Source organism: Myiozetetes cayanensis, unplaced genomic scaffold (genome assembly GCF_022539395.1).
Source record: "Myiozetetes cayanensis isolate MyiCay16 unplaced genomic scaffold, myiCay2020 scf1, whole genome shotgun sequence".
Taxonomy (NCBI): Eukaryota; Metazoa; Chordata; class Aves; order Passeriformes; family Tyrannidae; genus Myiozetetes; species Myiozetetes cayanensis.
The window spans coordinates 146,765,926-146,788,644 of NW_026086604.1; the positions used below are offsets into that span (position 1 = coordinate 146,765,926).

General features: G+C 47.4%; 1 protein-coding gene across 1 annotated transcript in view; it reads left to right on the forward strand.

The window, feature by feature from the left end:
• The window catches only part of LOC126642488 (mitogen-activated protein kinase kinase kinase 3-like), a 78,336-nt gene that overhangs the window by 8,380 nt on the left and 47,237 nt on the right, over positions 1 to 22,719 (forward strand). Inside the window, 1 exon segment of the mRNA XM_050320168.1 lies at positions 12,565 to 12,644. Coding sequence (XP_050176125.1) covers positions 12,641 to 12,644 — 4 coding nt within the window. The 5' untranslated portion in view covers positions 12,565 to 12,640.

The window sequence follows — 22,719 nt, forward strand, 5'->3', positions numbered from 1 at the left end:
TTTTTTAAATAAATTATTTATTTATTTATAGGCTCTTGATTCACTTTCTGTTTCTTTTTTGTTCTGGGCAGTCCAAAGGCAGCAGCACTCACATCCCTGAGAACCAAGTGCAGCAAGATTAGCATTAACCAGAGGAGAATCAGAGCACCTGTGACAGCTTGAGAGGGCAGGAGGTCCCCAGGTGTTTTGCCACCTCTGCAGCCAGGTTGCAGCAGCCCCTGTGGTGTTTTCCCCAAGTCCAGCCACATTTTGCAGGCACCTGAGAGCAGACAGAGAGAAGGGAGGGGAAAATCTGGGTAGGCAGAAGGGGGAGTTGTTTGGGTTGGGAGGTTTGTGGAGTGGTGGGTTTGGTGTGCCCATCCCTTGCAGGTGGCAGGAGGAGAGAGGGGTAGGTGTGTTACACACTGTGTGCAGCAGTGGTAGCTGAGATCAGGAGTGTGATAGCTGTGCATGATCTCTGCTGGTGCTTGGCAGTGGTTTCTGCAGCCAGGGCAGGCAGGAGCGTGTCCCGTGTGCTGCGGGAAGGGGTTGGAGCTGCCCGAGGGCTGCAGAGGAGCAGCAGATCCGTCCTGGGAACAGCAGGAACACAGCAGCGTAATGGCCCGGCCCCTGGCCAGGGGTGAGCGGGAACAATGTGACTGAACAGGTTTGTGCTCACTTCCTCGTAATCTCGGAGATGAGATAATGCAGAAACCCAGAGACGTTTGCCAGTGGGAGCAGCGAGGTTTCCTTTCTCTGCCCCCGCGCACACCCTGCGAGCGGGAGCAGGGACTTGCTGCTGTCTCTGAGGGAACACTGATGAGAAGCAAACCCTTGGAGCTTGAGGAATGGCAGAATTGAGCCCCAGTCAAGGGTGATGGATGCTGCCCTCTGGGCTTGGCTCTGGGGCTGCTGCCTGTGCAAGCACCCTGTGCCAGAAGCTGCTGTGTGCACCAGAGCTTCTCGGGCCCTTCATGTCCTTCTCCTCCTCTGAATTCCTCTGCATCTTTGTTAGTTATCTTTAGGCAGAATGGGCAAAGACCTCTGCTTTAATCAGAAGTGTAGTGTTTACCCTCTTTTTTTCCATGGATGTAGTGTATTCAGTGCAGAGCACAGCACACCCCGGATCCAAGTCTTGTAGATCTCAAGGTGTTTTGTTGCATGCAAACGTGGGAAATAAATGTGACCTGAAGTCTTCTCCTCTTTCTGTTGCTTGTGAGTATTTGAACATGGGGCCAAAGTTTATTATTCCTCTAAGTGGTGGGTAGCTGCAGCTCAGGTGCCTGTAGTGCTGTGATGTCACTACCTGGTACCCCAGAGCTCAGCAACAGCACGGGATGAGACCCAACACAGGCCTCTTCAGAAGCTCAAGTCTTTATTTATAGTCTAATTTTTACCATAAGCTATTTCTGCTGGTCAAGATCCACCAGCAACTGCAGATCTGCTGGTTTTGGTGAGCAGAGGGTGCCAGCAGATGAGCTGGCACAGCTGACTTCTTTGGCTTTACCCTGCTGCACGTTGCGTGAAAAAAGTGTAGGCAAAATTTGGAAAGCTGTTCTGTTCTATTATTATTTTTTTTTAACTGCTGTGCCTTGATATTGTCCCCCAGTGCATAATGCTCTTTGACTGGGGAGGCCAGCATCAGGCCAACAAAGGGGCTGCCTAATTTTTAGGCAGGTGTTGCTATGAAAGCTGTATTTTCTCATCTGTAATTTCCAGATAGAGATGTTGAAACAACCCTCCAGCCCCAAAAATTGAGTGATTCCCTGTCAAGTCTAAGGTTTCCAGTGTATAGTATCAGGCAAAAAGAATCCTAGATCACATTATTTCCTCCAAAAATAGTGATTTATTTCTTTTAAAATAGATGTTTCTGTTTCTTCTGGTTTGAGCATTTCAGGCTGTATACTTACATTTCTTTGACCTTTGACATCTACAAGTACTTCTTTTTAAGAAAAACAAGAAGGGAGGTGTGGATTCTGGTGTAATTATGTGACTCCAGGAACCAGGTTCTTATGAGAAACACTGAAGCCTGTGAGAATTGTCAGTGCTCAGGGTCATCCTGTTGTCCAGCAGTTGAACTAGAAAATAAAGTAAAATCTTCTACTCCCAACTGCCTCTTCAGCATTGCTTTTCCCAACCTTTGATGCAAGAGATATTTAGATTGTGTGGTTTGTTTGTTTTTTTTTGTTTGTTTTTGTTTTGTTTTTTATTTTATTTTTCATACTGTGGGGTCTTTTTTATGATTTGTGTGGTAAAGTATTTTTTCCTTACCTGGTGAAGTTTGCAGACCTGTGGTGTTGGGGCTTTCAGGTGCTCTTTAGGTTATGTGTGGGGATGGTCTCTTGTGGGAGCCTTGCAGTTCTTGGGCATTTTAAAACCAGGAGAGGGCCTTGCTGCTGCTATGGCACGAATCAGTGCCAATGCAAACTGCCATGTAAACCTAAATACCTAAGCTGCACTGGAGTCTATTCTCCCCAGACCCTTTGGTTCCCTGTATTTCCCTTTCTGGGATGGTTGGGTTTTTTTGAGCTGTTTTCTGACAGCCTGTCACAGGAGGCTTGACTTAGAAGGTTGATGGAGGGGATGTTTGCTGTCTGTTCTCTTGCCAACCTGCTCCCTGCAAAAGTAAATGGAGTACCTTTCCACCCTGGACAGGGTCAGGCTTGAGTGCTCAGAGAAGCACAAGTACTCTGATAATACAGAAATGGGGTTCCTGTACTGCCTGTGGCTGCTGGGACAGGAATTAGGGGACTTGCTTGGGTGCCTTGGAGCTCCCTGAGGCCGAAAACCAGGCAAATGTGCGTCCTCTTGCTTAACTCTGCTTGGGTAAGTCCTGTTAGCTCTCTCTAGAGTTATCCAAAACTTGCCTGGACATGATCCTGTGCAGCCTGCTCTAGGTGAACCTCCTTTAGCAGGGGGATTGGACTGGAAGGTCTCCCGAGGTGCCTTTTCAAGGCCAACCATTCTGTGAACGGCTGGAAAACGAAACATCTTCAGAGGGCAACACTCTCCCATCATAACCACCAGGCAAGCAAAGCCAGCGTGTCCCTTCACAACGTGGGAGATATTTGTCCTGTGACTAAGCATAAAAGTTGAGAGATGGAAAAGGTCCTATTAGATCATCTGGTCCACCTCCCTGCTCTTCTCCCTGGTGTGTGTTTATTAATAGGCTGTTGGGCAGACGGGAGTGGTTTGCTCAGCGTTCCTTGGAGGAGCAGCAGGCAGGTTGTGCAGGTGAGGGGCTCTGCACGCCCCTGACCCCACCTGCACGTGCCCAGGTTGCTTTCAGCAGTGGGATTTTGCAGGAAGGGGCCGAAAGCTCTGGACTCGACATTCCTGGCGTGCTTGGAGCGTTCCCGTCGACTTGCTGGGATCCGGTTTGTGCAGGCATCAGCTCGTCTTTTTTTAGCGTTCTAGGAATAGGCTAATTTTACTTTATATTTATGATGGAGTAGGTGGCTTGAAAACTAATAATAGGGGGGGAAAAAAAATAATAGAAGCCTTTTTGGTAAGGAGAGGTCAGCCAGCTGCACATCTGCACAGCTGGCCCGGGCTCCCTTGGCCATGATCTATGACAGTGGTGCGTGAAGACTCCCAGAGGACGTGTCAGAAAGGTGCAGGTGGAAATGCTATTGCCATGACAAACAGAGCAGGGCTGGAGTTTCAGGCCAGAGCTTGGGGACCATCAACATTGCTTCGTTTATCGCTGCTTGGTAACCATAGCCCAGCCTCTCGTGCACATGGATTGTTTTTTTATTTTGCATTTCCCGGCTTGGTTTGCGGCTCAGAGCACTTATCACCTCCTGGATTGAAATGGCTGAATGTTGAGTATAAAGGGACAAATTCTGCCCTTAACTAATTCAGGGAAGAACTAGAGCATGTGCTTGACATAGGTAGGGGATGGGAACAGAAATTTCCCATCCAGGAATGTGGTGAACTGCCTTCTCATATTGAGACTGTGTTGGCTTTTGCACTTAGGATCACTTCGCTGTCTCCAAAGGTGTCCCCTGGTCGTGTGAGATCAATATTTAGGATGAAAGACCAGAACCATTCTGTGGTGCAGGTGAGCAACCAAGCCTGCTCTGCACCAGCAAAACCTTCTTGCTGGTGCTGGCACCTTGTTGGGCCCCCTGGGGCTCTGCTGTGGGGCCTGATGATCCATTTCCTGACACTGTAGTACATTTTGTGTGGTTTTCTGGAGGTGTTATGGGACATCTCTTGGCTGAGTGATGGCTCTGTTGAAGTGGGAGAAGCTCTTTCCCAGATCCATGGAGGGTATGGGCTGGGTGTTTCATGGTACAGACAGTGTCCCTGGCACCAATGGTCTTTCTCTTGGCATCTTCTGTGGAAGTGACAGTATCACAGATGATGTTTTCCAGGAAAACTTCCAGCACTTGTAAAGAGCTCTGACATGGGCTTCGCCTCCCTTCCCTCAACCAGACATCTTCTAGGGAGGAGGGAGCTGGAGCAGGGCACAGTGCATGCAGGGAGCAAATCTGCCTTATTATTATTTAATTTAGAGAAAATTTGGTCTAAAGATGTAAAAAGGAATTGCAAGTGCTGTCTGGACACCGCCCTCCTCATCAATTAGCGGCATTAAACTCTCAGCGGGGAGGATTAATTAGAAAACTGAAATCTTTCCATCGTGACAGCCTTCTGGTTTCCATTGAAATGCAGCCGGGGAACTGGAAAGGCTTCTGTATTTTGTTTTGATATGCAGGCATATGTTCCTTTCCATCCTGGAAATTAATTCTGTCTGTCTGTAACGGAGCCGTGGGAATCAATATCGAGTTGAACTGTGTTTCTCCAGAGCTTTCTTCTAAACCTAGCTGACTGTTTCCCCACTGTGCCTAATAAGTGACCTGATTTTGGAGCAGCTGAGCAGCTGCTCTGCCAGTTCAGAGGTGTTGTGCTGCTGCCTTGATGGTGCAGGGTCGGTCCACAGCCTCAAGGGTGATGGGCTTCTCTCTTCTGAAAGTCTCCAGTTCAGACTTTCTCCAACATGGACAAAAGGCCCCCAGCTTTCTGCTGTCTGTGGCTTTCCGTTGCACCACACCAGGCTGGACACCATAGGAGAGGAAATTACTCACCACGCTGCCTCCCTTGCGGACTGCTCTTTGCCTTGGTGAGCTGTCATGCTTTCAGTCTCAAGTTCTGCAATGCCCTCAGCGGGGTTTAGGGGCAAGATCTGCCTTTTTCTCAGTGTCACCATCTTTTCTTCCCTCCACCAGGCTTGGAGGATGAAGCAGAGTCAGTGCAGCAGCCTTGACCTGCTGCCTTGCACCATGGGAGCAGGCCACTGTTAGGTGATGGTTGTGGGTGGCACAGCTTGGGCAACTCCACGTTCCTTCTCCAGAAGAAGTGCACTGGAGCAAGCAACAGGCTGTGCATGGGCTCTGCAGAGCCACAGCTGTGTGAAGATTGGATGGGGAAAGGCTGGCAGGAGGGGCAGGGCAGACCTGGCAGGCCCTTTAGCACTTTGAGCTCAGGGCAGTACGTGTGCCCTGCAGACCTGGGTGAGTGTGTGGCCCTGTGCTGCCCAGTCTGGTTCCTGCGCTGTCGATGGCTCATTTTTTATCATGAGGGCAAGTGTACTTGAGTTCATGTGATACTACAAGTCAAGAGGACAAAGAGAACAAAGCCTCTGTGAAAGCTGCCCCACATGTTTGTTTCGTAACCCCATCACCAGCCCACTGACAGCACGGAGACAGCAGAGTCCTGGAGCTGTGCAGAAACGTGGTCCTTCTGCCCCAAACCACAGCATGCCTTTTAATCTCCTCTTGCCACTGAGTGCTTAGTGCTCTGCTTTCTCCCTCTGGTCCCATCTCAGTCCAGAGTTGCATGGCAGAAGTGGCATGAGCAAGGAAAGGACCTGTCAAATTCTGCGGTGGCTCTTGGGGGGCCAGTACTCCAGTCCTGCTCTCCACGTGTGCTCTGGAGGCTGTGCTTCTTGCCCACGAGGAAGGGAGCAAAATAACCAGGTAGCTGCTGAGAGAGCAGAAAGTGGTCAATTAGCCCTCGGCCCTTGGCTTCGCAGTCGATTGGAAAGTCTCGTTTGTGATCAATCAAATCTAGACAGGCGGCGGGGGTGAGGCTGCGTCTCGTTAGAGAGGATGCTGTGCAGGGGGAGGGCTGTGAGAGGGACTATCGATCCCAGCCAGATGAGGGGGGGGTGCTGCTGCCCAGGGGCTGGTGGGTACTCGCAGGAGGAGCAGGTGTGTTACCCTGCGTGCTGTCAGCGGGATGTTGCAAGGGAGAGAAAGTGGGTCAGCGAGAAGGTGGGGCGAGTGTGGAAGGTGGCACAGTGGCTTCAAAGCCCTGATTCTGTCCCGATGCCAGGCTGCCCACCTCGGGCATGGGATGGACCTCCCTCCTTCCCGCTCCGAAGCTTGGTCACTTAGTGTTAAAATTCCCGTTAGAGCGTACTGGATCAGCCATAGAGTTTGCAATGCGTTTGATACTTGGAGGTTAAATCTACAGACACAGGGTTGGTTTTCTCCTGCCATTATCCTCAGGAGAACTGGGCATCCCGGTCCCTGTTGCAGATTCTGGCTCTCAGGCCGGGTTTTCTGTTGCACAACGTTGGCTTTGCAGCCCTTTGGTGTAAAGCTTCGTTCATGGAGTCTCTTCATTTCTGATACCAGATCTGTGCTGCATAGATCCTTCTCTCCCAGTTGCTTTTCCCAGGGAAGATTTTACTCTGAGACAAATACTTTGCTGAGGACTTATTTCATCTGAAGGTTTTAATATCTATTCCTCCTTTTTTTTGGTTTCTACTCCTTCTTCTTCCTGGTTTGTGTTTTGGGGTTTTTTTTGTTTGTTTGTTTTGTTTTGGGGTTTTTGTTTGTTTTGGTTTGGTTTTTTTCCCCAGGAACATTAAAGAAAATGGCCTGAATTATCACTTTTCCAAATATACTGTTTTGTTTCAATTTCCCTCCCACAAAGTCCTCGGTCATTTTAGGAGAAAGACAAAAATAAGGCCATGAAATACCACAGGAGGAAGAAATTACAACATTCTTCTGCATTGGCTTTTACATTATATGTAGAAGTGCACCTTCCCCTTTGCTCACTTAGAGGGGAATGTTCATTGGCACCAAGGTTTCCCTCTGATTTATAAGTTTGCAGAGAACTATCTGAGGACAGGACTTTGCCCTGTAAAAGGGAGAATTATGCAGAGCAGTGCCCTCCTCTAGCTACAGACCTTCATCCTCACAGGCAGGGCTGTGTGCTTGAATAATCCTGGTTCAGCTTCATCTGGGGAGATGAATGTACAGAGTTGCAGGGGATGAGGATCCTTCAGAGTATGTCACTTCAGTGCCTGATTTGACTTGTCTTTTATATATATTTATATTTTTACATGTATATATAGATATATATATATGTAAAATAAATCCAACTGTGTTGTCTGACCTTTGCTGAGAGAACAGACCTTTCTAATCACTGATTTGCTTCTTTGTTTTCCTGTGTTTCTGGAAGTTTGAGATCTGTATGGAAAATCAAAGCTATCTTATATGCCAGTATAAATTACTGATTACTTCACTGACTTTGGTAAAAGGAGTGTTATTGTAAAGCAAGTAAACAAACTAAATGAGAAAAATACCAGTACCTAAAGAGGCTATAAGAGAGCTGGAGGTGGGCTTGTTACATGGGCATGGTGTGACAGGACAAGGAGGAATGGCCTTAAACTGAAGGAGGAGAGATTTAGATAAGATATTAGGAAGAAATTCTTCCCTGTGAGGGTGGTGAGGTTGCCCAGAGAAGCTGTGGCTGCCCCATTCCTGGAAGTGTCCAAGGCCAGGTTGGACGGGGCTTGGAGCAACCTGGTCTAGTGGAAGGTGTCCCTGCCCATGGCAGGGGGTTGGAAAGAGATGTACTTTAAGGTCCCTTCCAACCCAAACCACTCCATGATATCTTACTGGAGTTTGCTGTCTGGAACATTTAATTTACAAAGTAAGTCATTTGGGAAAGGAGAGGATTTAAGATCTCAGTGACTGTTTTAAAGGGCTGCAGTGGAAGTTAACAGCAGGAGTCAGGCAGGTTTTAAAGCTCTTATTCTACGTGCACTTTGTGCTGAAGTCAAGAGTGTGGTTCAGGAGGTTTCTTCTCCAGAGGCAGCTGTTGAGGACAGCTGCACTGCCTGGGTCACTGAAGGTATCCTGCATCCTGCACCATGGCTCTTAAACACAGATCTCTCCTAACAGCAACATATGTTGTGGAGAAGTTTCTTGAGCAGTTTTGGATGCGTTGCACACAAAGATGGAGAGAAGAAACCTCAACTGATGGGTATTCCTATAGAATTGTTTGTTGGGTTTCATGGGGTGTAATTCCCAGGGCACTGGCTGGCTGATCTGTGTGTGTCACTTCTTGCTTAGCAGCCTGAGTAGTGCATGCTCAGGAAAGGCTTTGTCCTCCTCATCTTGGCTCATGAAGTTTGTCCCTTGAGCCCTCTTGGGAGATACACCTGCAAACCTGGCACGGAGACACACCAGTTGCGTGCTAATTAACAATGGAATCACAGGATCTGGAAAAGACCACTAAGATCACCAAGTCCAACCATTAACCCAGCACTGCCAAGTCCACCACTAAAACAAGTCCTTAAAGGTCACATCTACCTAGATGTATAATCTTAAATGTCTGCTTTTTGACTGTCCCCATAGGGTGCATCCTTTGGAAATCCTGACTGGAAAATTCCATGAGAGCGGGGTCTTATGTGTCTGAAGTGGCACCAAAATGTAGCTGCTCATTTGTGTATCTGGGAAATATGGACCCACCTTCCATGGCAGTTCTATGAACAGAAGGTCAAATGTTCTATGTTGCCTGTAGAAAACCATAAAGATGAGGTTGGGATGATTAGTGAAAACCTGTAATATTCCAACTGCTCTCCATTCACATTCAAATCCCTCCTTGCCAAGCCTGCAGGCCGACTGAGCTATCAGCACACATACATTTGTATTCTCGCCATTAGAACAATCTCATTTGCTTTGCTGTTGTTTTTAACACTACCCCAGCCCTGGCCTCTGAAGCTTTTTGAAAATAACATTTACAATAATATTTTTAACAGTTCCGTAGTATACAAAACTCCAGCGCTCTGGCAGGACTCCCGGAAACTTGCTGAAAGTTAATGTGGTCAACTCTTAAAAAGGAGAGATTTTTTCCGCTTGACTCTTGCTTGTTAAACTCTCTGAGCCCAACATGTTCCCTGCTGCTTGAAAAAACAAGGAAAGTCCCAATTTTAGCAATGCTAGTTTCAGTAGCTTTCCAGCTGAGCCCTATTTCAGGGGCAACTGTGGCTTATTATTTTTTTTTTTTTTTTTTTTTACAGTGGTGTGTCCCTACACCTTCAAACCGAAGTGTTAAGTGGTGCTCAGGCAGGAATAAGTAGGTGCTGCTTTCCCTGGAAGCCTGGAGATGATAAATGACAGAGGTAGATGCCACTTGCTTGTGCTGCAGTAGTGGCAAGACATCCTGACTTAAAATCCATGTTTAATGTTGGATGCTGAGCCTCTGTGGGGTAAGATGAGCCCTTTTTGGGGCAGGCGATATTGTAAATCCCACTTCAAATCAATAGCACACTGCAGGTGACTCCAGTGCTTTCCTAACCCCCATCCTACATTCTTCCTCCCAGTGAATCTTCTAGTCACTTTTTTGTCATCCAGGGAAAAAAAACAATCACACTTCTTCATCCTGTCTTCCTCTGCTTTGCTTTCTGCAACTTAGATGCAGAGAGGCAGGAGTTATGTGTGACTCCATGTCATACAGACACATCAGAGCTGAACTGTTGTCTCACTCGATCTCAGTCTTGCTTAATCCCTTCCCAGCCAGGAGTATGGGAAGAAAAGGGAAAAACTGGGATTAATTTTCGAAGTGGATTAATAACCTTACACACAGCTCTCATGTAGATACTCCTACCCTGCACTCGTGTGGCTGTAATGAAGTCGAGCCACTTCTCCTGCAGAACTGAGCTCGGCTCATTCAAACCGAAGCTGCTTTTAGGTGGGAGCACCTGTCCTGGGATTCCTGCAGGTTAAACAACTTCCAGCAGTTTCCTGAGCAGATGGGAGCAGGCAAAGCCTCTTCGGTGCACGACACAAACCTGGAACACAACAAGAACGTTCCCCCGACGTCCCTGGGAGCCAGCAGGTTGCCGAGCTCTCCCATTGCTTGGTAGGAGGCATTTGGGTAGGACCTGCTTACCCAGGCAGGACGTGCCTGCCAGGAAGACTGGCAGTGGAGATTTGGAGTAGATTTACAGCGGTTCTGTGAGCTGTGGGAGCAGTGCAGTGCCAGGTGGGAGCCCAAATGCTCACTGGTTTGTGTCACAAACTGCCAGCACATGAAGGCTCTGATCAGGGATCTTAGAGGGGGGAGTTTCTTGGAACTGCATTGGAGTAGGAAAAGGATTTTTCATTTATTTCCCCCCCCACTCATTTTTTTCCTCCCCTCTCTGTGTTTTTTTTTAAGGGAGATAATAAAAGGACAGAATTTGTACTAGAAACAGGAATTTGTCCTTCTGTAACAGGAAGCTGCTGGTATGTATTTTTGGGAAGCCACGGAAATCGCCAGTGTTTGCAGTCCAATTTGAAGGCTGGCCGTGCTCAGGATTGAAGAGATCTGCTAAAACAGAAAACCTTTTTTCTCTCGGGTATCCATGGAGATTTCCTGCCCTGTGTGCAGGGGCTGGTTTGCTCACAAGAGCTGGGCAGTGGGGTCTCAGGGGTTTGCTGTGGCAGAGGTGATGGAGAACAGCACAGGGTAGGGCTCTGCTGGATGGAAAGGTCACCTGTTTTTTCCAGGGTTCGTTTGCACAGTTCCCGCAGGGGCATGTTTTTGTGGCTAGATATGGATTGGAAAGGTCTGGAAGGTCTCCAGAAAGCCATTAGAAAAATCTACTACACTGATAGGAGGGTTAACCTGGGCTATCCCAGGAATTTACAGCTAATCTGCTATCTGCCTGTGGCCCTCAGCGCAAACTCTGCACAAAGCTTAATTGCTGGAAATGTCGCATCAATTTTGAAAGCAAGAGTGAAGATTTGGGCCTTTTCGTGCTCTTGTCATAATCAGATGGGGTTTTTACCCTGCTTTCTTGCTGGTTTTCTGCTCTCTCTCGATTCAGCGCTGCATAGACCGACCAGTTCCTTCTCAAGGTAGGATTTGTAACCTTTCAGGCCTTTTAGGTACTTCCTTGCCTCCTCGTTTGTTTGGCAAATGGACAGAGCAGAGTGGCTGTGGGTTCTTAGGCTGAATGGTGCTGTCCTGAGAGGAAGCTGCAGCAGCAGAAGGAACAACAGCACTTTGGGGCACAGGGACATCTCCGCCTCTGCTGCTTTCTTATCGCTTTCCCTTCCTGCTCGTCTCTCTCAAAATAGGCTGGATAAATATCCTGCCGCTTGCCAGCACCGAGGCGCCAGGGCCGCAGAGAATCGTTTTAATCCGCTCTTGTGATCCTTCCCGGTTCACCTCAGACTTGTTGCCGCGTTTGAATTGATTTGGCCGAGCTGGGAGATTTTCAAAGTGCCTTTTCCTGCCGTTTCTGACCAGCGCATCACACGTGACACTCCAGGGTCTGTGTTGGTGTCCTGGAGCTCTCGCTGACTTTGGGGCAGCCTGCAGTGCCTGCAGGACAGGAATGTCTTACTCCCTCTGCGAGTCTGGTGAGGTACTTGAGATGTCTCTCCATTTTTCTTCTGCTGTCACACAGGTTTGTCACCAGGAAATCTTGAGGGCTTACCAGGCAGCCAAAATGGACTTTGATGACATTTTCTATCTTAAAAGCTGCCCACCTTTATGTGGGTTTTACTTTCATTCAGTCTAAAATAAGGGGTTTTTTTCACTAGGGAGCAGGACTGGCTCCAGAACGTTCAGGTCTCCTTTACTTCCTCGGTGACCAAAAAAAACCCTCAAGCCTTGCTGGGTGCAGAGGTTTGGCTGAGTGCAGTATGGCAGGTAGCTGAACCCATTCCTGCATTGGTGTTGGACAGATAAAAGGCAGAAACTCTGGAAGGGCTCCTAGGGACATACCTGCCACGAGGGGTGTATGGGGCATACACTGCTGCTGAGAGCTGCCTAGGCTCAGCTTTTTTCCCATGTGATCAGAGGAAAGCTGGTCCAGCCTTGGGGAACCTTGACTGGTGTTTGGAAGGCCTAAATTTAGGTTTGTGCTTTGATTCAGGCTGCCTCTTGGGTTGTCTTTCCATGTCCTGCTGTCAGTCCATTCCCCAAGTGAGTGTTATCCCATAGGGATGCTGTGGAATGTGATGTGTTAAAAGACTCTATTACTTCAAGGTTGCATTAATAATGTAAAAATACATTTAAAATAAATGTTCTGCACTTAAGGAAAGGAGGCCTCTGGCACAAGTGTAAGTTATTTACTCCAAGATGTACAAACCATTACAGTACCAGGTTTGTAGTGTGTTACCTTTGGGGTGTGTAGGGGAGGGCAGACTCCTGGTCTCAATTCCTAACTAAATGATTCTCCTCTTTCCTCCAGCCCAGGTGGGGGTCGGGAAAGGCTTTGTGAAAAGTGGTCCTGCACAGTGACTCCACTGACATGTCAAAATTAATCTGTAACCTCTGTGTTTGTTACAGGGTGGATGCTTGAGAGTGGAGGATAAGGTACAAGTGTCTGGGACCGGTGGAATGGAGGCCTGATGTAGATGGAAAGATGGGTAAGAACTGGATTCCCCCAAAGCAATTAATTTTCTGCAGCCTGTTAATTTTGGTTGGGGCTGGAGTAGTTGTGTATCAGATGCTCTGTGGTGCTGAGGGAAACTTTTTTAAGGTGGGAATTATTTGTAGTTCTGGGGGTACATAATGACTGTGATCTTATCTCTGTGGATAAGAACTTTCTCCTAAAGAGAATTCATTACTTCAGAAATTAGGACCACTTGGCTGGACTCTCTCTGTTGTAGTGAATAATCAGATCAGTGCTGTTGCCTCACACGAGCAGGTGATAAGTGTGGGTGCCCCAAGAATGAACATTGGCCACAAAACCAATTCCAAAGTGGTCTACAAGCCATTTTGTCCAGCAGTTCCAGCAACTGCAGCGGTTTCTGCTCCTTTGCTTTAATTGTGCTGAAGAGAAAGCTCAGCAGATTGGAGAACAAGGCCAGGTCCTGCTCCACAGGACTGTCAGTGTCAATTAACACGTGGAGCTAATTGAGCTTGAATTGTCTTCTTCCGTTCACCAGAAGAAGCAGATTAGAGAGGAGCCTAAATTTATCTCCTGAAACAGCTTCCTGACCTGGTGACCCACGAAATGAGAAGAGATCTTGGAAAAGTTGTGGTTGAAGCTGAGCATTTTACTTGCACATTTGCAGCATTTACACAAGTTGACCCAAAACTCTTTCAGGGCTGGTTGAAATGATGATTTAAAAAATAAAATAAAAAGAGGTGGGGTGTAACATGTAGATTTAGAGATTATCCTTGCAAATGTGCTAGAATCACAGAATCATGGAATTTGGGTTGGAAGGGACATTAGATATCATCCAGTTTTAACCCCCTTCCATGGACAGGGACATCTTCCACTATCCCAGGTTGTTCCAAGCCCCATCCAGCCTGGCCTTGGACACTTCCAGGGATGGGGCAGCCCCAGCTTCTCTGGGCAACCTATGCCAGGGTCCCACCACCCTCACAGGGAAGAATTTCTTCCTTGTATCTGATCTAAACCTGGCCTCTTTCAGTTTGAAACCATTCCCCCTTGCCCTGCCCTTACAAAAAGCCTTGTAGAAACGTGATTCAGAATTTGATACTGGTTTGAATTTAAAAAATGAGAAGTGTGAAGCCACTGCCACACCTTAATTGTTTGTCCTCCCTCATGGAGAAAGGAGAAAAGAGGTACTTACCCTGTCCTGGCTCTATGTCTCTGTTCTTTTTGCTCTTTCTCTGTTACCTAGAAGAGATATTTTGTTGGTAGAAAACTAATTTAAAGCTAAATTAAAAAAACAAAAAGGGAAGGAAAGTCCAGACCTGCTTCTCCATTGTAAAGAGTGACAACTTTCAGTTTAAAATCCCTGTTGAAAAACCCCAAAATTTTTTAGAAACCTTTTCACTTTGAAGGCAAAAGCCACTCCTTTGTCAATGCAATGTGGATTTTTTTGAGAAGGAAAGTTCAGACTCTCTCTGAGCACCAGGAGGGAAGGAGTTGCTGGCTCCAGTCCAGCTCCCAGGATATTGTCAATTTGATGACTTCCTGTATGGAGAGTGGCTGACAGGACCTGTTCGAGGTGCCTTCAGCCTGCCAGCTGTGACCATAATATGGATACACTGGGGTAGCATTAATTCTGGGAATTCTGCAGTGAAAAGAACACCCTTTTGCAAGGCACTGTGGGTTTTTTTGGTGAATATGAGCTGCATCAATAGAGTGCTGTGCAGGTTTGCAGTTACACTTGGAGTTGTGTGTGGATGGAAGGTGCTGTGCGTGTCCCCCTTCCCCAGATGTCATCATTACAGCTCATCACTAACAGCATCAACCCCTGTGCAGGGACTGGTTAGATCTGCCAGGCTGCATCCAGAAAGGATCACGTTGTGGTCCCGAGCCTGGTCTATGGTTTGACTGTCGGGATGAGATGGGTGAAGTGACGTGTGTCTCCAAGTGGAGCTTGTTAGTTGAAGAGTCGTTGCAACAGCTTTGCTGACGCACAGAAATTTGGGCTAAAATTTTGAGTGTTAATTGGTTTCACTTCTCCCCCTTTTCCTGATCCCTCACTGGGATGAGGGAGCATTTTCAAGGGAAGTGCAGGGAATATGCAGTTATGTCACTGATTCCCCTCTGACAGACCGCAGGGATGTGTTGGATGAGGTGACCTCTGACCTTCTGTTCCAGGTCTACCTTTCTTCCTGGGATCCTGTTTATAGTCTGCTCAGTGTCTCAAGGTTCAGCACAGGACTGTTCACTCCTAAACATGTTCTAGGGAAGTTGCATGACCTTGTCTGGAGACCACAAGACGGGAAGTGGGGACTTCTGGCGTCTCCATGGGCTGCACCTCTGACGGAGCAGTTTGGCTGTGTCGTGCAGTGCTTGGACCAGCCCTGTGCAGCTGTGGGATCCCAGTGCTGTTGCAGGTCCAAGACAGTCTCTAGACATGTGCCAGCTTGGGGCCACCCCAAGTCCTTGGCACTGGGTCTTTTTATTCCTTCAGCTCACAGCCTGTTTCCATCTGCCAGCTCTCCGAGACCTCTTCGTAATTTAAAGATGTGTCCATGTCTCCAATACAACACAGGGCAAAGACCACAGGTGTTAAAAATGGCTGTGTTTAAACATGACATCACAGTAAAAGTAACATTAAAAAAATCCCACAGAAGTCGGTAGAAAAAGCACCAGCTTGTTTGTTGCTTAACTTTTATTCTTTTTGTTTTAAAATGATTTCAGTGTTCTTAGTTGTGGTTATGGAATGCCGTGTGCATTCACGTGTGTTTCTGATGATAAAAACTCCAGGAAGGCTGATCTATTCCTGCTGGGTGTATGTACATATAACTCAAAGATGCAGGCCTTTAGTACTTTGCTGCAGTGAGTGTGGCTTTTGCTTCAGCAGAAAGGTCATCTGAGGCGTGGGATATGGGAGAATGATGCTTGTTTATAGTATTGCCTTGACAGAGTGCTTGTGTTTGGAGAAGACAACTGCAGCCTGGACTGGCAGAAGCTGTAGCTGTTTGCTGGAGGAGGAGGGGGTCTGTTTGCACAGCAAGGTCTGGCCACTTAACCCAATGCATTGGGGTTTTTTTGGGGGCTGTTGAAACAGAGACAACTGCCCAAGTTGTTGGGGGATAACAGACCTGTCCCCATTCACTCAGGCATTGATGTCTCAGCTCTCCCTTGCTGTGCTTTCCTCATTCCTCAATCTAAGGCAGTGGTTTTGCTCTTCACTTCCTTAATGCTCTTAACTTGCTCTCTATATGCTGAGAGCTATTAATGAGAAATTAATTCAGGTTGAATTGCAGTACTTTATTTTATAATAAGGCACATCAGGCTTTCTGGCTCAGGTTTTGTTGTTTCCAAGGGGTGACTGAGTTAAAAGGTGCCTGTGTCTCCTTCTCCCTTTCCTGGCACCGTCCCCCTTGCACCAGGGCTCCATTTCGGGGTCATGCCAGGTGCTTTGGGCACCTGGGGAATGTGGGACTGGACCTGCATCACATTTGGGACGTTGCAGCCGTTGCTGCAGCAGCAGGTTAGGAGTTCACGGGCTCTGGGCTGCGGCTTTGAGCGCTGGAAGTAGCTGGGCTGGGAGGGAGAAAGAGTTCTTTATGAGCCCGCAAATAACCTTCAGAGGTATCGAGGCAGCCAGGGGAAATAACTTGCCAGCTACATTTCTTTCTGGGTAAACATTTTTTCTCCTTTCAAGTGTGCTCAAGAGAGAGGTACAGGTTGTGGGGAGAGGTAATATCTTTTATTAGACCAAAATGATAGAGGTGGAAAAAACCAGGCTGCCTTTTAGGCGCACAAGCCCTTCTTTGGAAGGAACAAATTTTAGGCTTAGCAGGACAACTGCTGGAAAAATTGGCCCAAATTTAATTTAGTTATGTTAATCCATTGAAGGAGAATTAGTGTCTGTGGAGCAAAGGGCAGGGTTAGCAAAGAAGCTGTGAAAGTTTGTTGTGGAATGGGAGAGAAACCAGTACCTTTGAAGTGGTGAGGAGCAGGAGGGCTACAGGCATGCAAAATCTTCTTAAATGTGGTTAATTTTGCTTTTTAGGAGTCTAGGCCCTGCTTGCAGCTCTCCTGGACTAACCTTAGTCTGCAAAAGCAAATGAGGAACAATGCGTTTGTCCAAGATCTGAAGGATGTTTTCCAACCAAAGTGATTCTAAGAGGCAGAGATTTAGCATGGCTTACCTTGCCAGCAGTCTGTGCTTTTATAGGAAAGCCCTGATTCCCACTGCCCTATTCCTGTAGTGTGGTCAGCAGGAACAGGGCAGTGGTTGTCCCCCTGTACTCAGCACTGCTGAGGCACCTTCAGTCCTGTGTTCAGTTTTGGGCCCCTCAGTACAAGAAAGACATCGAGGTGAGTCCAGAGAAGGGCAGAGGAGCTGGGGAAGGGTCTGGAGCACAAGTCTGATGAGGAGCAGCTGAGGGAGCACTGAAACCCTTTCTATCCCTAAAAACCGGTGTGTTGATTATCAAACCATCACGCCTCCTGCTCCAGGATCCAAGTTGCTGGCTGGATGTGGGATGGGCAGCAGCTGTTTTCCCCAGCTCTGCTCTCTTCAGCAAATCTTCCCCGCATCAAATGCCACCTGATTTTAACCCAGACTTTTTCCCCATTAGTCAAGGAAGGTTGAAGGGTGTGAGGTGCCACAGCTGGACCTCCACCAGGTTGAGCTCCTGTGCAGCTGAGGGAGGAGAGGTGAGAGAGAGAAGGATAAGAATGACTGTCAGGATGTCGCATGGGCTGTATCTCTGGGGAAAACGGCTTCCTACCCAGAGGTGGCTTCACCACCCTCTGCATGTGCAGGGACGTACAGGGGGCTTGTGGTGACCAGTGTGCAGGGGGATGGGGCCACAGAGGAGGGCAGAGCGTTGCAGAGCATGGGAAAGCTCTGCCCGTGGCTCTGATCCCGTGGAATTTTACTGCGCACGGCGCTGTCAGAGGAATGGCTATTTTGGGAGCGGAGGGTTGTGGTGAACCACAGACGTAACCTTGCTTTCCCTCCCCGCTGAGCTGAGCCAAACACCTCTTCAGTCCTGAGTCCTTTTCCATTGCAGAAGTCCCTGGTAGGTCTCTGGGACGAGGTGTTGTGCCGCAGCTCTTCGCGTTCGTCAGGAGAAATTTCCTGTGTGATCTGTGGCTTAACCACCGAAACCTTCACACGTGATAAAACTCGCCACCCCAAATGTTTGGGGTTTGGTGTTTGCAAGGTACTGATCACTTCGGGGTTTTAAAGGCATTGTTCTCACCTCTCCCAAAATGAGGTGCAGTCCCAGTAGCACTGCCTTTGCTTCTGGTTTTTCCTGGGGAAATTCAGAGAGCAAGTGGAAGTTCTTCATGATCTCACACCCTGGCTATCAAATACGCTGTGCCATAACCTATGAATTTATGTTCCAGTTTAATTTCTTTTGCTGGGTTTTTTTTTGATGCTCTTATTAAGTGACTGGACTCTTAACAAGCATTGGAGGTGTTTGCTTGTTTGTGTTCATGAGTGTTTTGGGGATTGGCTGGGTCATGTCACTGGTGATTGGATTGAGTTGTATATGTGATGTACAGTTTTACCAGTTATCACTTTATAAAATAACTGGTTTAGCTTTTTTTTTTTTAAGTTTGCCTTCCCCCCAAGCCCATTCCTGAGCACTAATTTCTGTCCCCTTTTGCAAGGGGTAAATGATAAATATTGTATGCCAGTCAATCCAAAAGGAAGGGTTGGTTTTGATCTGAACGTGGTCTCCAATCTGGCTGTGCAATTTTTCCAATATTTGTATGGATAGCCTGAGGGACAGCACGGGGTAGAAAGGGAATAGGAGGCAGGAGCTCAGCTTTACCCCTGAGAAAAGGATCTGTGGGACAGTATCACCCACAGATGTTCTATTGGGCATTTGGCATGACAGGCTTCTGTAGCTGTCAAAAGCCTCTGATGGGTTTGGTTTTGCTTCTTTTCACAAAGCAGTTACTGATTGTGCTATAAAAGTGCAATTAAAAATCCAAATCGAAGTAATTTATGGAGAGCAAGACTTACCAACTGTTTGTCAGGTAAAAGTATTAATAATCTGCGTACCCCAAGCTCAAGACGTCAGTGAACAAACTCCTGCCAAGAAATCCTGCGTATCAGGAGGGTCTTTCCTCACTTCCTCCTGTATAATTGCTCTGTTTGACCTGCTGGGCTGTGCCCTGCCCTTGAGTCCCTCACAGGGGTGACCTTGGCATCCCTTGGGTGGGGTTGCAGGAGGGAGAAGGGCAGCAGGATCCAGCTGCTGGGGAGCCTTTGCTGACTTGCAAAGGGAACGTGCTCCACTGGTGTGTCTGCTGCAGTGCAATCTGGACTGGGGGAGGGTAATTGGATAATTTTTCTCTTTATCAGATCCTGGACGCAGCTCCAGACGGTGGCAAAATGTTTTGTGCATGTGGGTTGAATTTGTGGGGAGGTTTATCTGCCTCTCTCACTAGATGGAGGCAGGCAGCAGTTCTGTTTTGCCACAAGTCATTCACAGGCAGCCCTTCTAAGGGTGCTGAGTTCCAAAGCAGTATTTTTACCTGCCCATCAGAGTGTCTGGGTCCCTTCTTTGCTTGCTTAGGGGCTTTTGTCATGGTCCAAATCAGGCTCTTGAACTCCTAGCTCACTGGTCTCCTTCCTAGCATTGACTGAAGCAGTCACTGTGACAGTGTTTACTTAGTAATTGATGCCTCTGTTCAGAATCAGAATCATTTAGTTGAGAAAAGACCCTTAAGATCATCAAGTCTGTGCTGTGTTGGTACCTCTGCCCCTGCTGTCTTGTGCACTGGCTGAATCCTGGTGGCAGTAGGTGCCTGTTGACAGTGTTTGCAGGTACTGAAGAAACTCCAAGTCCTGGGTTTCTCTTCATCTCCAAGGGTTTTTTCCCCTCTGGGTTTTTGGAGAAAGAGCAGCATTTATCTTCACAGTTAAGTTCTTTGACTGCTGGTTTCACATGGGTGAGTGTTGTCCTGTTCTCTGGATGAGGACTGGTCTGACATTGACCTTCTGATGAGGGCAGTGGGCAAACCCAGGTGGCTGTTGGCCTGGCAGATGTGAGCTTTCACTGGGACATGTTGGTCAAGTTTCCTGTTGCCCCATGCTCACACAGCAAACAGAAATGGAAAGGTGCTTTGGCCACTGGGCATAATGTGCTTCTCTGATGTTCCCTCTTGTCTTCATTAAAAAAAAAAAAAAATATATATATATATAAAAATATGCCTGGAAAGAGCTGAAGAAGTTAATTAAGGATTAGTGTCAGAAGCAATGTATTTCCATTTAGTTACATGAAGAAGGGTTAAAAGCAGATGAGATTGCAGTCTGTGAATACCTGCAGAAGATGGGGAGTGTTTATTAACAGAGGGGTCTCTAAGATACAGGGATATCAAGATCTAATGAGTGGAATACAGAGCAAGCTATGCTCAAACTGAAACTGAGGTATTAATTGCAAGGGGGTTATTAGAGTAAGTGCATGAGCTCTTTAGACTTTATCTAAAGGAGGCTGTTTTGTGTGATTTCGGGTCAAGATAGGGAGGTAGAGGCTGCTAAATGAATTTCTGTGGTCCCTGTGTACAGCCAGGAAGGCCAGATCAGGTTAAGTCCTTTCTGAATTAATGTATTTAGCCTCATGTGGTCTCGAGCAAGGCTTTGTGTTTTTTTTTTTTTTTTTTTGTCTTGGACTCCTCTCCATCAAATGAGAGATGAAAACCAGCTCATCTCTCCGTCCATCTGACAGTGTAGCTGAAAGTCCATCAGGATAGAGACTGCCCTTTGCAGGTAATGTCTTTCAGTTCAGGTTCTCTTTGGTAAACGATAAATATTGTATGCCAGTCAATCCAAAAGCCACGTATTTTCAAAAACCAGAGAAAATGGAGGGCTGATGCCTCTTCAAACCAAAGTCAGGATTGTCAGTGTCATCATCATATTTCTTTTCACTGTTTTATTACATTTCAGTATTTTTGTTACTATATGTTCCAAGTCTCACTAACTGAAAGGGCCTTTACTGAAGGTGAGGGCATTTCTGTGGGGCTCCCCATCCTCTCTCCATCCCCTCCCAGCCCTCACAGAACTCTTCCCTCTGCCTGGGGATATCCCCAGTGGTTGCATCTCCTTCTGGAGAGGTGGATGCTGGCTTTGAGGGGGAGCTGCTGGAGTTTACACAGGCAGAAAGGCTCATCTGGACTATCAGCACCACGACTGTGAAAAGCGCAGTGGGATCTTTGGTGGCCACACCTGTGGATTTTCCCTGGATCCAGGTGGCAGTGTGTGTGTGACAAGGTATGGCCCCGGGGCCTCACGCTCCAGCCGTGCTCAGGAACGACTCACAGGACAATAGTCTTCCCTTCTGCAACGCCCAGGACTTTTCCCCCAACTCTTCCCAGCCCTAACTCTGCCTGGTGTGTGTGAGAGAGGCTGAGATCAGGACTCACCGTGCTTTACAGGACTCTGCTTTGCTTCTCCAGGCTTTCTGTGGGCTCCATCCAGCTGGTGCCTTCTTTATTTTTTTTTTTTTTTTGCAGTGTTGATGGAAGCAGCTTCATGGAACTACCGTAAGCTGCCTCTTAGTAATGACCTATTAGTGAAGCCAACAATAACAGCACTGTCTAGACCATCTGAGCACAGCTAAATTATTCCTTTGTCCCTTCTTCATTTGCTTTCTCTCCTGACTCTTGAATTGTTTTGGGTGGTCCGTGTTGACCTTCAGGCTTTCTATTTCTCCCCTGTGGGTTTTATTTTTTCCTCCTCCAAGAGCAGTGAACTGGCTGTACTAAGACTGAAACTCCAGGTTCCTCTCTCCCTCACGCTCTCTGGAACCAAAGCCACGGAGCAGCACCGGAAACGTGTATCTGAAGGGCAGAGAGATGTGTCATCTTCTGGCCTTTTTGGTTTTGCCAAGTGCCAAATGCTCCAGATTCACAGTGGTAGCAGTGCCTGGGACTTGTGAGTCTTAACATCTCGCAGAACCGAAAAACTTGATGAGAGAAGGAGGTGTTCTGGTTTTGATATAAGATCCTGCCAAAACGGATGAGTTGTGCTTTAATGAAAATATAAACCCAACCTTCCCACATCCACTGTAGCTCCACTGGCCATGCTTGCTTCCTGGGAGTGCTCTTGGCTTACTACTTCTGTGTGTTCCTCTTTCCATTGTGGCTATGGATATTTCCCCCGCCCCCAAACCTCTGGGAAATTAATATCTTTGAGACATCTATTATTTTTGGTTGTAAGAGGTCCTTGGTTGGATGGGCTGGCAGCATGATCAAATAAGCTTTGTCTCAGGGAGATGATTTAAAAAGCACAAAAGTGGGGTGTTGGTGGGAAGCAGGGAAGAAAGAAATGAGTTTCCTACTAAGAGAAAGAGCTGAAAATAAAGACAGAGCTGAGGATGGAAGAAGAGACACCAGGGACAGAGGGACAGCACTAAACACAATTTATTTTTATGTTTCATTTTTGCTGTCTCTGTAATCAGCTTTCTTTTTGTCCTGATCTTCCATGGTAAAAATAATCCTGTTTATATGTGTTCTGGGGGGAGAGCAGACATCATTGAACAATTCATCCTGTCAAGCCACAATACCTTAAGTGAATTTGTACAAAACAGCGCAAGAGCGAAGCTGGGCCAGAAGGTTGTTCAGGAGCAAGAACCTGCTCACATTGCAAAAAGGTTTCCACGACTCTCTAAGTCCATCCAAGCTCTGAGGTTACTTCACTGGAGGTGTGCCCCTCGCAGCTGTTTTGTTCTGGAGCCATGGCAAAGCCTGGGGAGATGTTTGCTGTGCAGTCTCAGTGCTGCCTTCTCACAAGGCTGAAGAAAACTTGCGTCCTGCCAGGGCTACAAAAGGAGAAGCGTGATCTTGCCTGTCCCTTGGGCCTGGCATTCCTGATGGTTGGCATTTTGTCCCTGGGAGATCCTACACCCACTCCTCACCCAAACCAAGCCAAATGGAGAACGAGCAGTCTGTGACGCCCCTTTTGCTGGAAAGGCTTGGGAGTGGCATTTGGATTTAATTATCCAGTTAGCTCCAGCGCTTGTTTGAATTTTGACTGAACTGGCTGAGCTGGCCGCTTATTTCCATGGAACAAAGTTCTCCACCCTTCTTGCGAGTCAGCT